We start from the raw sequence: 15,842 nt of genomic DNA on the forward strand, positions 1-15,842 counted from the left end.
TGCCAAAGGGCATTATCCTGTAACAGGCTTTGGTGAAACTCCCCCAGAAACCGGTGGGAATAATTTAGAGCAAAGTCTTCTGTTACATTGACATAGCAGTTATGTACATCAATTAAATACTGATACAACCAATACTGGGACCCAAGACAGAACCATTGAGGTTTTATACATATCTTGACATATTACTTCCAGCTAGAGACATATAACAATGCAGTGAATTGTTCATCTTTAGCCAGCTGCACAAACCTGATGCAGGTACAGGTGGGGTGAAGCAATAAGTAGCAAGCAAAACATGAGAATCTAGAAAAATCAAGGTGGTCTTGGGTATACTGTAGCTTCGGATAGCTAAAACAGTTGTAATGTGCCTAATTTCAAGAGTCTCTTGGCACCTTAGTTGCCAAAAGATGTCAAACACAATGCTTTGTGGTGTTTGATGCAATTTGTAATGTAAGCTTTCTCTTTTCCCATATTGTGCAGTGAAACACTTGTGTACATTTAATACGGTGTTTGTACTAAATTCATAGGCACACCATATATGGATTTTACTTTAAATTGTGTACTTTAAATAATACAAAATTCATCATCATCATTTTACTGAATTTATGGATTCCCAATAAATGAGATATTTTGACCGTTTCTCGCTTTTTGAATATTTGTGAACAAAAGATGTCAAATTACTGTGATTACAATAGGAGTGATGTAATTAAATAAACCAGAACATCTGCACTCTCTAGGACATAAACAAGCTCTTCTATGTCAACACTGTTGCTGCCCTGGAAACAGAAGGGTTAATAACATTCCAGACACGGCTTCTTGTGAACACCGCACAGATGGAGCCTCTCTGGCTGTAAAGCTTCATTTATTCTTCGGATACCATAATTATAAAGAATATTAAAGCATTGAATGCATTTGCGAAAGTGCATTAAATCAAGTTGTGGCATGAAAGCAGACACAAGCGTAAACATAAATGATGCCATTAATAAAATGAGGGATACGTTTTAAACAAAGACAGCATGTTCTATCAAACAGTGTACCTGTAGGTTTAGAAATAAAAGGAAAGTAGTGGTGTCCTGTAACGCTTGGCACAATCCCACTTTGGTCACTGAAGCTTCCTTTCTCCCCAACACACACAAACTAATTCACTGACCTGCTCTGCGGCGCCTCCTTTATCTCCAGCCACGATACCCATCTCCGTGCCCCCTTCTTTATCAGACGTGTCCGGGGGAAGCTTGGAGTTCTGAACCCCATACAGTGGTGCGGGGGCTTCACTAGGCAACTTTCGATAAGACACCAGATCCATATTTTTTTTAGTATCCGAGTTAGTTGGAACGTTTTTTCTGTCTACCGGTGTCTCTAAATTGTCCTTAGCAACTACCATTATTACAAAATAAAATCCGAACAAATATATAGCAAAGAACAAATGTCAAGCAAATACAAGTTTAAAATAGACAACTTGTTATTGCATTTAAAAGTATTCTTAATTCTGTTGAATGCCGATGTCATGCGCACGAGCGGAGCAAAGTTATGATCAGAATCTTCCAGCTTTACAGACTGGAGCTGGTTGCACTCAGCTGTACGCACTTGAACAATATTGAAACTCTTCCTACTAATTAGCATCTCCATCACTCGCTAATTTGGATTCAGCCCTGCTTGGCTTTGCACACCGCCCTACAGCTCGATCAGAGGAGGGCTGTCCTTCACATGCATATCAAATGACAGCACTACTGTAAGCACCCGGCAGCACATCCCACTGTGTCCATGTGCAGAATCCTAACCCCTGCACACCTCCTATCATATAGTTAAGAGCCTAAGTTTATCACATATGCCACCATTAATCCAATGTCTACAACAGGTATGTTTTGAATCACAATTTAAGAAAGCAATAGTGCTTTTTATTATCACATCTGAACTATGGAGACTCATAGCGTATAACTGAATCTGTCATTATTTCTGCACCCTTTTGGATCACAAGAGAAAAAAAGCAAGCCACAGAGAGTATTGCTTTATCTCATTTCAACTATAGCTGGAAAATCTTTACATTGCAAAGAAACATTTATTATTATTTTGCCAGGAGTATAGACCCCAGATGTCCGACAAGCAATACAACTAGCAATCTGATTCCACTTAATATGTTTTACTTAGCGGTCTAATTTCTCATATTTTCATGCGGTCAACAAGATATTCTTGGCCCTCGGGGTGCCCGTTTGACCACTATTAACTTGAAGGAAAATAAATAAGAAAATAAAACAAATTGCACCAAGAAAAAAAGTGTTGTAATGAAGAATAAAGCCAGAAACCAGCGAGCGTCTCGTGATATTCTAACAACGGATACCTGCTTTGTGTCCCATACAATTCCAGGAGGCATAGATTCAATATAAAGAGAATAGGTCTCCATAAATTAAACCTTAGTCCAAGTTATTGCCCACTGTTATTTCCATACGTTTTTCTGCCTGCCTGATTTTATATTTTGTATATGACGAAGACAAATATTTATCTTTTGTAGAGAGAGTGGCGTGTTACGGTTTTTGTAATATGTTGTGCCATCATCTGTTGATGGGAACTAGTTAATTCTTAATGTTTGTGACCGTGGCAAGTCCCTTTACATCCTTGTCACTTGTGATAACCATTAGGTTTTAAGAGATACTGTACGAAGAGAAGGCGTCGTTTCATAACTCTGGCAACGCTCTCTCTCTAAGTTAGAGTAAATGAGTACTTTAGTAACAGATACCTTTTTTTATTAGGACTATTGATATTATAAGACAAGCTTTCGAGAGTTCTCCTCTTCTCCTCAGGTTAGCAATACTGATTTATAAAAATTCCATGAGCTGAACACAGATGTAAAAAAAAAGTGTGTGTGCAGAAATCAAAACATAATTTCAGTGCCAAAACGCAAAGAAGTTTGACTTAGAAAGCGTGTTGTGTGTGTGTCTGAGTTAGTGTGTCAGTCAGTGTGCGTCTGTGTGTGGTGGGTGGGGGGTTTCTCCGTGTCCTGCTGCTGGTGCCTTCTGCCGGACGCAGCACCTACTGCGCAGGCGTGCCTGGCCGGAGCATTTGGCAACGGCTCCGCATACACACCGAGCTGGCAACACTGGCGGCCTCTTCTGCCAGCAGTGACATCACTTCTGCGGCTGCACTTCCGTCACCATGAAGGCAATTTACTCCAAGGGAAATGTTCATTTGGTAGGTGCCAGCAAAGACGTTTCACTTCAAAAATAAAGTTTGCAGCATGTGTTGTTGCATGGGCTTGTGCCATGAACAGCGTCCTTCCGTTCGTTATGATATTGACTAACTTCTGTCTGAGGTTTGGCTGCTGCCGGAATGCATGGATGGGAGGTTTGGAGAAGATGTCTATTAATATGTTTCCTCCTGTCAGCATCGGTTGCAGATCTCCGATTATTTTTCGCATTCTCTCTATCGCAGGGTTGTATGTGGTCACTAGGGGTATGCGTGTGGTTATATTTTTCTTCTTTTATTGGAGCAAGTGTTCTCATGGGGCTTTAAGTGCAGTTGTGATTGTTGTGGCAACAGTCTTTGGCTTGTATCCCTTCTGTCTGAACGATTCAGTCAGGGTTGTGAGGTGTCTGTTTCTGTCTTTAGTGTCAGAGTATATACAGTGATAGCTTATAGCCTGGCTGTGTATGATGGCTCGTTTTGTATGCGTGGGATGGAAGCTGGAGTTATGGAGGTAGCTACATCTGTCTGTGGGTTTCTTGTATACAGATGTGTGTAGTTTGCCATTCTTCCGTGTTACTGTGGTATCTAGAAAGTTCACTAGTTTTGTAGAATAATCTATTTTGCGCTTCATTGATGGGTGGAATGAATTTAAGGACTCCTACAATTGTTTTAGATTTTCTTTGTCCATATTACAAACAGATCATCAATGTGGCTACGAATCTCTGATCAAGATTGGTATATTGCGGTGCTATCCTGGTGTCAATTGCAGTCCCTATTAGTTGTAGGTACATTTCCTTGTTGAAGCCGAAGTAGTTGTGTGTGAGGATGTATTCTATCAGTTTGGTAATTACTTCAGTGCTGTATTTCTGAGCCCGGGGACATGTTGCAAGGAATTGCAAGCCTGCCTTAGTGCCATCCTTGTGGGGGATGTTACTGTACAGGGATTCTACATCCATGGTAACTAGTAATGTGTTGGATGGTAGTTGTTTGATGTTACGGTTACTGAGAACATTTATGTTATCTTTGGATGAAGCGGTTGGTGTTTGTGACTACCGTATTTCCTCGATTGCAAGACGCACTTTTTTTCCCATTTTCACATGGCTGAAATACGGACTGCGTCTTACAATCGATGTACTAAAAAAACCCAGCCAGGGGGCGCTGCAGAAGAAGCCACAGCATCTTCCCGCATTTTACCAAAAGCTGCTATGGGCAGTGCGGTGGTCGGCTGTTTGAACCATGGGCCCCCTGCCCGCTCGTTCCCCTCTGCAACTCACATCCCCCAAACCCCCTGCAACGCCGAGAGGATTTCTGCAGTGTCCGGTGTCACGAGCGTCCCCTCCCCCCACCCCCTTCCGCTTGCTGCCTTGAAGAGACGCCTCCCCCACCACCCCACCCAGAAGGAGAGATGATTTCAGAAGTGGTTGAAGTGACGGGTGCCTCTCCCATTGCCCCCCTCCCCGACTAGCAGCTGACCGATGCGGCACTTCACCGGCTGCCTCTCCCATTGCCCCCCCCCCCGGCCCGCGACTAGAAGCTGACCGATGCGGCACCTCGCCGGCTGCCTCTCCCATCCCTCCCACACCTCCCCCCGCGACTAGCAGCTGACCGGTGCGGCACTTTGCCGGCTGCCTCCCCTCCCCCCGAGACAAGTAGCTGACTGTTGCGGCACTTTGCCGGCTGCCTCTCCCATCCCTCCCCCCGCCCGCGACTATCAGCTGAGCGGTTCGTTCGCCGGCTGCCTCCCCCCCATCAGCTGAGTGGTGCCGGAACGTTAACACAGCCTGAGGGGTTAATACACAGCTCTCTAGCTGGCCCACTTTTCACCTTCAAAAAGGTCCCTCAAATAAACAATATCTCCCCTCAATCCGTCCCCATATACCATCTGTCAAAAACAGCAAACTTGTGAGCACGTGACTTGGATATGTAACCAGGGTTAATACACATGGCTACTGTCGCCAACTCACCTTTCTCCTCCGCAAGATAATATTAACTGATTGAAAGTAACCCCTTACTGGATTGCAATCATATCTATCCACTGCCACGGAAGGTTCTAACATTTGTGACGTGCCTTGGACGCAGATAACATTTGGCAAGCTTGCAGTGTTTTCATGTCCAAAATGTATTTGAGAAAATGTAATTGAATATTTGTTTGCTGCCTACACTCTAACAGAATACAGACATTTTCCATGAATAGCTTGCACTGAAATGAACACAGTACACTTGAAAAAGAAACCCATGGGGTTCTGAAAGTCCTGTACACGGTCATTTCAATAAAGCTGCTAAAACTAGAACTACTACTAAAAACAAAATAATCACCAAAATGTCAAGGTAACTTGAATGTTGAGTCAAGTACATAAAATCTACAACTTTCTATGAGAAATCTATATTTAAGGTACAATCCAACTGAGCGATAAATATTGCAATACAGATAAATTGTTCCGCCATTTAACACCTTTTCAACCTTCTCACTATTTGTCACATAACGTAAGCAATGTTAAAATGCTTTTCAAATTAATTCTTGAATGAGTAACTCATTCCAGCCTGACAATAAAATAATCACATGCTATACAGTGCATACGCCTTTCTTCAGGGGATTATGTCTAACAGTGAGCGGAAGCCTCCTGTGATTTGTAAGTTGTAGCAATCAGGGAATAGTTCTAAAAAAAATATTCACAATAGCCATGGTTACTTGCGACAGAAAACATGAGCGCAGTCTGCTCTGCCTCTAGTGCTTTAGAAAGGCACACACGCTAGTCTTTAATAGTGAATACAATCAGAACCTTATTGGCTATGCCATAGCAAATACACGTCTGATTTGTATTCATTATTTAAGACTGGTGTGCTACTCTCTACTCATCTTGTGCAGTTGCAGCTTCAGCAGGGACTGAGCACCAAACAAAGTATTTAGTATGTTAGCTGTGCATCCTTACTTAGATGGGTTTGTTTTGTAGTGGGGCAGAAAAACACTCCCATAAATTAAAATCCCTCTTTATTAATTATCGGTACCATTAAAAATGGAAGTAAAAAAACAAAAACTCATATACCTATAGGATAGACTTATTGATAATAGACAGACCAACTATTTTGGTTTATCAGCTCATTATTCATTCTTATTCATTTGGTGAGAGGTAAGTTGAAGGTATGTAAACTAGGGAAGTACCATAGGCTGTTTTCAGTCTGTGGGAACGGGCATGATTAAGGGGCATTTGGATCCGAAAGGTCCCCCCCCTACATTTTTATCGCCTTAAACTTTACGTGTATTGTACGTTGTTCACCTTCCTTTTGTTGTTTTGTGTTTCACCCCCTTGTTCCCCTTGTTCCCCTCCTCTCCCTCTGTACTGTTTTTCTCCACAAGATGTAATCTCCAGACCCTATGCCAGGGATGATTTTGTAGCTGCTATTACATTCAATACATTGATCCTCTTGTTGACAGATTTTGTCTTTATTCCTTTATTGTTTGCTGGGGACCCCTGTATATATTAATGAATTAACATGTTTTGTAACGGTTCTAGGGCCCCCATCCAATCTCATATTGGTCCCTGTGGTCTAATCGGCCCCTATTACATGTCTGTGTGATGTGGTGCACCTGCTGGTAACAGGACTCCTGAGTCTCCCGGTGGTTGGTATAGGGGAATATCACCATGACAGGCATCTGAGGTAGTGTTCTGAGTCCTACTCACATTCGGTACAGCGCCTCCACCCCATCAGGATCCCTATGGCAGCAGGGGGAAGTATCTGATGGAGAACTACTCCTTGGTGCATCCTTCTGCTGAATAACTCCACACTCACACAGAAGGGATCTTTTGAACCAAGGCATCTTTAATGTCATCTTCTCTGGCAGACTGCACATCATATTGGATGTACTTAGCCCAGCATTTCCGTGGGGTACTCCATTTAGAAGGTTCCTCCTCTCTTAATTGAGTTGCTCTCCACCTCTCCCCTAAGGGAGGACCACCAGCTGTGCCAGGTCCCTGGACACAGTGTGTAATCAGCTTGCACTCTGACTGTAAGGAATCCGCTCCGCAGTTTACTGGTTGCCTTACCTTGCAGACCGGTGCAGTCCTGGAGCACCTCTCCTGATGTTTGCTGCAGCCTGGATTCACTCACCAAAGCAATACACACTCCCTCTGGTATCTACTGCAGCTGTGCAGCCTATCACTGCAACCTAGACTTGCATTCATTCATTGGAGCAGTACCTTCACACCCCCCTCCGGGGATTGGCCCGCTGGCCTTTAAGTATTGTCTTCCCATAATGCTCCCTGCCGAGCATAGTCCTTCCTGGATGTCACTATCTGTTCTGCCACAAGCCCTCGCTTGTTCCTGTCTCTCATGCTGAAGCGGAGTATTCTCCTTGTTGTCTGCAGCTCCAGGTTTCCTAAGGCCGGCTGCTATATTCACGCAGCGGTCTGCTCCAGTCTCCTGTGTTGTAGCTGAGTACTCTTCTTGTTCACTTCAGCTCCTTGTTTCCTGTGACCGGCTGCTATATTCACGCAGCGGTCCACTCCTGTTCTCCTGTGCTGAAGCAGAGGTTTTCGTCCCTGCGTCCCTCAGCCTCCTGTATTCCTGCACTGAAGCGGATGTTTCGTCCCTGCGTTCTTCAGTCTCCTGGATTCCTGCACTGAAGCGGAGGTTTCCCTGTGTATCTTCAGCTTCCTGGTTCCTGGGGCCTACTCTTTCCCTAATCTAGAGAGGCCGTGTCCTGGTTCCTGCGCTGAGACAGAGGATTCCCTAGCCCGCTCAGGACTCTTGCGCTGTAGCACTGGTGCACCCGTGCAGCAAAGCGGTGTGCTACTCTGGTCTGCCTACCATCTCCTGTGACCAGTACCATGGGCCATGGTCGTCGCTCGCGCAGAGGTCAACCCCGCGCTCCTAAGCTGAAGCGGGGCTCTCTTGACTACCTGTTGCCGAACTCTTGCCTGAACAATGTTTATCCTGATGTCTCCTGTCCTGACCCTGGCTTCTACAACGACGACGCTGTCTTCTCCAATCCTGATCCTGCGACATATGACTACGAACTGCGCAATCCGGATCAGCCTGCGCGGTCTCAGGTCGGTGCTTTTACAACCCCACCTCAGCCTCGCGGTCCGGTCCTGGTTTGTGGCGAGCAGAACCCTGACACTGACAGACAGACTTGAACTGCTCAGACTGAACACCTTGAACTCTCCTTAGAACACACTAACTTTAGGCAGTGCTGTGTCTTATATAGACTCCAGAAAAGATCCACCTCTGTGTCACTAACAGTGGACACAAAGCATGTTGTCACTTCCTTTGTTACATATGACACTTCACCAGGGTTTAAGGGCAAACCTCCATGATTGTTACTGGCAACCCTGCCTACTTACCAGGATTACTGCCAGCATGAGAAAGATATGTACACCATTTTTACACATGGCTACATAACATTGTGTCACTTCCTCTGTGACGCAATTAGTTTTTTTTTTCCATTTATCCACCAAAGCTTTAATCATCACTGTTGTCACAAAAGGCATCAGATGTCGCATTAGCGGAGTATTATTTTGTTGTGACCTTGTTCTTCATAAATTTCAAATGAACTTTTTTGACATTGTCAAATCACCATTATCGGAGGCTGACTACGCCATCAAGAGAATGTATTGTCTTTTTAGTGGTGCTCAGTGCAGCTAGTAGTTCCATTATGTTGCCCCGCACAAACTGTAGGCTTGCAGAACTGGACTTTAAATGCTTCAAACACATTAGTTGTTAGAGCTCCAACATCAAGACAAACCCTTAAATCATTAATGGTTACAGCTCGAGCTCCAACAAGTGCTTCATGAACACATTTGTAACCTTTCCATACGGCTTTAGAAGCATCACTAAAAGCAGACTATCATGTAAAAAAATATACTTCAGGATAAGTCTCAGAGTTAGAAAAACTAAGACGCGTAGTTAAACATTTTCACAGTTGAATTGACTGACAAGTTTGTGTAGCGGCTTTTCAAAAATGGGAAAGAAGATACCGTTTCAGTCCTGGCTTCAGTGCACTATGTTCAACTAAATTAAATCAATGAATGGCTCAAGGCATCAAATTTACAAATGTTTCTACACCTCACTGATGTCATATCCAACACTTATAAAGTCAATTCTGCCAGCACTGTGATTTCAAGAAGCTCTGGTACAGTATGTGTGTGTAACCATGGAGTAGAACATGTTGTTACCAAAACTACGTATCTGCAGACATGGCTGCAAATCAGACAAGCCAACTGTTCCAGGATTTCCCTCCAGGCCAGGTATTCAGTTTACCACATTCAGTAGCAGGACTAATTGAATCATAGGTGGACTGAACGCTCCTGAGTAGGACACAGAGCTGTGACGCTACATTATGCGGATATCAGGAGTCTGTCTGTTTCTCATGAGCTGGAGAGCAGATTGCATTCTGTTTCTTCCTAGTACCGGCCACAAATTGGTTCTAATCCGACCTCCTTTGCCTCTGTATATACCAGGGAAGAATCAACTGCAACAATGGTGCCACAGGAGGAAGTCACAACCTCTATATTAATGATCAATTGGTTAACTGAGAAAGAAGCTAATAGGCAGCTTGAAAAAATGTAAGTAATAAAGGGACTTAGCCCCAATGGCTAGATTCCAGAGTTCTTAAAGGGCTAAGGTCAATAACAGCCAAACCATTACATTTAATATTCAAGGACTCAATTTCCACAGGCTCTGTATAACAAGATTGCTTTATGCCAGACGTGTTGCCTATATTTAAAAAGGGAACTAGATCAGAACCGAGGAATTACAGACCTGTGAGCTTGACTTCAATAGTGGGGAAACTACAGTACTTGAAGGTTTAGTACGGGATAATAGTCAGGAAAACCTAAATGGATAACAAAATGATTAGTTATAGTCAACATGGATTTATGAAAGATTGGTAGTGCCAAACTAACCGTATTAGTTTCTTTGAGGAAGAAAGTAGGAATTCAGACCATGGTAATGGAGTTGATGTGGTCCCCTTAGATTTTGCAAAGGCTTTTGATACGGTTCCACACAATAGGTTGGTGTACAAAATAACTCAGTAAAAATATTTGCACCGAATTGAAAACTGGTTGAAGGATAGACAATAGAGAGTTGTCATAAATGGAACTTTTTCAGATTGGGCTAAAATTGTGAGTGGAGTACCTCAGGGATCGGTACTGGGACTCCTGCTTTTCAACTGGTTTATTAATTACTTCGAGGTTGGCATAGAGAGCAAAGTCTCCATCTTTGCTGATGACACCAAATTGTGTAAGGTAGTAGAATGAGGGCAGGTTGGGATTTCTCTCCAGAAGGACTTGGCGAGACTGGAAACTTGGGCAGGTAAATGGCAGATGAGGTTTAATACAGATAAATGTATGGTTATGCATTTGAGAAACGATAATAAACAGGAAACTTACAATTTAAATGGGGATAAATTAGGGAAATCTTTGATGGAGAAGGAAGTAGGAGTGCTTGAAGACTACTTAGCAATAGTACCCAATGTCATGCAGTAGCTGCAAAGGCAAACAAGATCTTTTCTTGCATTAACTGGGCAATGGATGGAAGGCAAGTAAACATAATTATGCCTCATTATATTAGTAAGACCACAGCTTGAATATCGAGTTAAGTTTTGGGTACCACTTAATAGAAAATACATTATGGAACTAGAAAAAGTGTAGAGAAGTGCCACCAAATTAATAAAGGGGATGACAAATCTGAGTTATGAGGAGAGGCTAGCTAAATTATATTTGTTTACCTTAAAAAAAGATGATATCTAAGAGGGGATATGATAACTATATACAAAAATATTTGGGGACCATACAAAGAGCTTTCAAAAGAACTATTCATCCAAAGGACAGTACACACAACACGGGTTATACCTTAAGGTTGGAGGAAAAGAGATTTCACCTGCAACAAAAGTAAAGGGTTCTTTACAGAAAGGGCAGTTAAAAAGTGAAATTCGTTACCCATGGAGACTCTGATGACAGATACAATAGATATCTTCAAAAAAAAGGTTGGACATCTTGTTAGAAAGGAACGGTATACAGGGATATACCAAATAAGTAAACATGGGAAGGAGGTTGATCCAGGGAGAAATCTAATCGCCAATATTTGAGTCAGGAAGGAATTTATTTTTTTCCCTTATGAAATATCATCAGATGATATTTAATTTTTTTTGTTTGCCTTCCTCTGGATCAATATTCTGCAAGTACAAATAGAGGATAAAGTATCAGTAGTCGAAGTGTAGCATAGGTTGAACATGGACGCATTTCTTTTTTCAACCTCATCTACTATGAACTATGTAACTATAAAAGTACAACTGATGCTAGTTGGTCCACATATCTTAACCTAAGGTTCACTTGAAAAATATTATGGCCCTTTGAGTTAACAATCGATATTGTGCACAATAATACCTGATATACTCAGTGAGTACATTGACCGTTGCCGACTACATACAGCTCCAAAACCATGTGAACATATTCTAAGGACTTGTCCATATCGTTCATCTTTTTAATGGTTAGTTGTACTTTGTACATTTAGTCAGTGTAACTTCTACAGGACACAGCCCAATAAAAAAACAACTATAATCTGAAATGTTTTTATGCAATGCAATAATTGTGTATTTAATATATCAACAAAGGGCTGATGATCAATTAAATAATAAAGCTAAATCATATCAAGTAATGAACCGTATGATTTTCCATTGCGTGTTATCATGCTCAGTGTCCTGCATCTCTCTGCTATCCAGTGGTCACTACTAACAATGTCATTTATGCATTGACTGGGTGGGTGTAACTTTAATATAAAGTTTTAATTTGAGATGATTATTATTTTTTTAAGCAATGTACAGTATCCCTAATGTTAGCAACATCTGATAGATAATTTAATCACATTGTATATTCCTGGCATCCATGGAGAGGGGAAAGTTAAAAAAAAAAAAGTGAAACGTTCGTGAAACTAACCGGGAACTTAGTGTATAATACATTTTATTTTTTTTAAATGCCCATAACTTCAATATGCTTTTTTAGAAAAATAATAAAAGAAAACTTAACAAAAAAAATAAAATAATAAAGACAGATGAATGTTTGGGTGTAGTCTGCCTTTAAAACGACGAGCCAATGAAACTTCATCAAAAACAAAAATCACACACACAAACACATACAAATACTCTTACATTATTACCAACTAATGCAATCAATGTTCTCTTCAATCGAGGGTGCTGGATCTTACATGGACTCCTCACACATTACTTGCGTCACGCATCGGTATTCCTCCCCTTCACTATTTGAAAGCACAGGTAGCACTATGGTGCATGGTCATTGTGTTAGGGGGTGTGATGTCAGGAATCTTATCCATGTCAGCTATAGGTGACCGGTAGGTTTCTACCACCTTAGACCTGATGTATTACTGTTAATAAAAGAGGTCTAAGTGAAGAATAGAAAGACACTGAAGGTGCTATATCTAGTTTTAATAGGGGTCATATGCAGTGGTTTCTCCCAAATAGTGATGGGCACATTTTCTTCCTTTATTTTGCATGTTTGTGAAAGTTCACACCCGCTTGGGAGTGTGAGAAAATGCTAACTTTTCATCAATTACAGCAACATTTTACAACTTTTGACAGAATTTTTAAAAACATGCCAGTAAATAAAGAGCTACGTATGTGCTGGCACCAGTTTACTGGTGATGCCAAGGGGTCCTATGTTGGAATTTTCAGCACATTTTGCCTCGTGGGTTTATAATGATAGAAGTAATGATTTAGTGATGAGCACAATATACAATCTTAACGCTTTTATGTGAATTCTCATGACAGCGAAAGGTTTGTACATAAAGCAGACTGTTGTGCTGTGTAACCTGTTCTTTCCTTATTATGCCAGCCACCTGCAAAAGCAATAACTGTTTTGAAATATTAATATATGTTTCATGAAACGCAACACCAATGTAGGATATATCGCTCACTGATATGTATAAGTAATAAGTATATGAGAGTCTGATTTTGCCTAAAGTATCAAGGTAGATACCAGGTGCTACCTATGTGCTGGTTTGAAATGTATTTTCAAAATAGAGAGAGGTTTTATGTTGAAAAGCCTTTCTCCAGCAAGAAGCACATTTATGGTGCACGCCTAGGCTGTTAAAACTTAACATTTATTTATGCCATGATTAAAATAATGGTACACATACGAAATAAATTTGTCATCAAAAAATAAACTGTGTGTATCGTATTCTTTAAAAACTTAGTATTGTAGGGGGGTGCAAATGGTAGGCTCTGTGCTATGAATACATACACATCAGGGTTATGTTTGTCATGTGATACTTATGTATAACAATCCCACGACGATGGGTTGGTGTATCCTGCTGTAGGCAGATGCTGAGGTTGGGCTGATAAGGGTTAATTCCCAAAGAAATTTGCCATACCACCGGTAAGATGAAGTGGCTATTTATCAAGGGTATGTAATGTCTAATTGGTTACCATGAATAGTACTATATAGAAGACCTTGCTCCAACACCCCTAATGGTGTTTGCGTGCTGCCCGGGAAGGTGGCTAGTAAAGACTGGAGAGATATATCCACAGACGGATACAGAGGTCCCTGATTATGGCGCACTGCAGACCTTTATTTTATAATGCGGTCAGAGGTAGAAAACAGATGACATAAATAAAATCAATTTTATTAGCATAGTAGGTATAGTTTAAAAATAGACATATAACCAAGTGAGGGTATATGTCTATATGTTGAAGTTTATCAGGTATTTCATTCACGCCCTATTGGAATGTATGCAGTGTTTGATTTATAGCGATAAGTGACCAGTGTAGAGGATGGTACAGTCCTGTATTCTGAGCTGCCTCTCTCACATAAGTATGTGTAGGATCTAATGTTTTACTAGGGATTTAATGTCCTATATCTGGCTGCACGTATTTGATGTTAGCAAGTCCTGGTGAAGAAATATAAGCGGACAGGTGAGGATGTTGATCCTGAGAGTACGCCGACTCTCTCTGATCTCGTGAGGTAGGTAAATAGTTAATATTAGCTGCTTCTAGTTAGGAGATACAGACGGATGGGTAGGGATATGGGTCCTGAATGCGTAGTGACTCTCTCTATTCTAGTTTAATAATGGGAGAGTGTTATAGGTCATCATAGTGTCCCTGATGCGTGTATCCTCTATTGGTTTCACTGCGCATGCGTCACTCTCCTTTAGTGGATATCGTATTGTTGTAACCAGGGAGAGGGACAGGAAACCCACAGGGTAAATATATCTGGATCGCTTAATAAATATATAGATAAATTGTTGTCGCTATGTTGGTGTGGGACTAGGAGTCATAAATTTATTTTGTTTATCTAGCAGTTCCGTTAGCATGTCCCACTGCCCATGCGTGGTGCTCAGTATAAATCTCCCGTCTTTATTTTTATTATTATTGTCAGACAGAGGGGAGGAAGTTTAAAGGGATCGAATTGTCCATATATAATACTTTCTTCCGTGGTTTTTATAGTATAGATATATGACTTGATGTAAAGACCTGGAGGTGATTTTTAGGAATGAGGCAGGGAAAACCACCGGGGTAAGTATATATGGATCACTAAACATATAGATTGTTTCCACTTGGTTAGTGTAAAGCTGCGGGTCACAGATTCACTTAGTTTAAGTATTAGCTCCGTTAGCATGTCCCCCCGCGCATGCTTAGCGCTCGGTAAAGATCCCCCGTTTTAATACTGTCTGACACACAGATGTAGAGCTGTTCAACTTGGTGTATAGATTGGAGGTGGTGTACCATCCAGCTTAGGGGGTACTGCCCTGTGCTGGTCACCTAAACTGTTTGAATAGAGCGTTCTCCCATATACTCCTATGTTGCCGGACTACTTTCTGCGCAACTCTGTGTATACTTTATGAGCACAATGGTGCCATCGTTACAGATATAGAACCTTCTAACTGAGATAAACTTCAAAATATATAACAGACTGTTGGCAAGTTTATCTCAGTTAGAAGGTTCTATATCTGTAACGATGGCACCATTGTGCTCATAAAGTATACACAGAGTTGCGCAGAAAGTAGTCCGGCAACATAGGAGTATATGGGAGAACGCTCTATTCAAACAGTTTAGGTGACCAGCACAGGGCAGTACCCCCTAAGCTGAAGGCTGGAGGTACACCACCTCCAATCTATACACCAAGTTGAACAGCTCTACATCTGTGTGTCAGACAGTATTAAAACGGGGGATCTTTACCGAGCGCTAAGCATGCGCGGGGGGACATGCTAACGGAGCTAATACTTAAACTAGTGAATCTGTGACCCGCAGCTTTACACTAACCAAGTGGAAACAATCTATCTATCTGTTTAGTGATCCATATATACTTACCCTGGTGGTTTTCCCTGCCTCATTCCTTGGTCAGAACATTACGATACCTAAAAAAGAAAAGCGACGCATGCGCAGTAAGACTACGGAGATCAGTACAGGGAAATACCCCCTAAGCTGGAGGTAAATCACCTTGAGGTCTTTACATCAAGTCATATATCTATACTATAAAAACCACGGAAGAAAGTATTATATATGGACAATTCGATCCCTTTAAACTTCCTCCCCTCTGTCTGACAATAATAATAAAAATAAAGACGGGAGATTTATACTGAGCACCACGCATGGGCAGTGGGACATGCTAACGGAACTGCTAGATAAACAAAATAAATTTATGACTCCTAGTCCCACA

At 41.7% G+C, this 15,842-nt stretch overlaps 1 protein-coding gene across 6 annotated transcripts in view; it reads right to left on the reverse strand.

The window, feature by feature from the left end:
- The window catches only part of ATP7B (ATPase copper transporting beta), a 107,689-nt gene that overhangs the window by 60,864 nt on the left and 30,983 nt on the right, over positions 1-15,842 (reverse strand). The window contains exon 1 of one of the 6 annotated variants that reach the window (XM_075591998.1): positions 1,148-1,393. The exons of the other annotated variants lie outside the window; for them this stretch is intronic. Within the exon in view, the coding sequence (XP_075448113.1) occupies positions 1,148-1,378 (231 nt within the window). The 5' untranslated portion in view covers positions 1,379-1,393. Of the gene's footprint in view, positions 1-1,147; positions 1,394-15,842 lie in introns of those variants that run through there. 6 annotated transcript variants of the gene reach the window in all.

This window comes from Ascaphus truei, chromosome 3 (assembly GCF_040206685.1).
Source record: "Ascaphus truei isolate aAscTru1 chromosome 3, aAscTru1.hap1, whole genome shotgun sequence".
In the NCBI taxonomy this organism is placed as follows: Eukaryota; Metazoa; Chordata; class Amphibia; order Anura; family Ascaphidae; genus Ascaphus; species Ascaphus truei.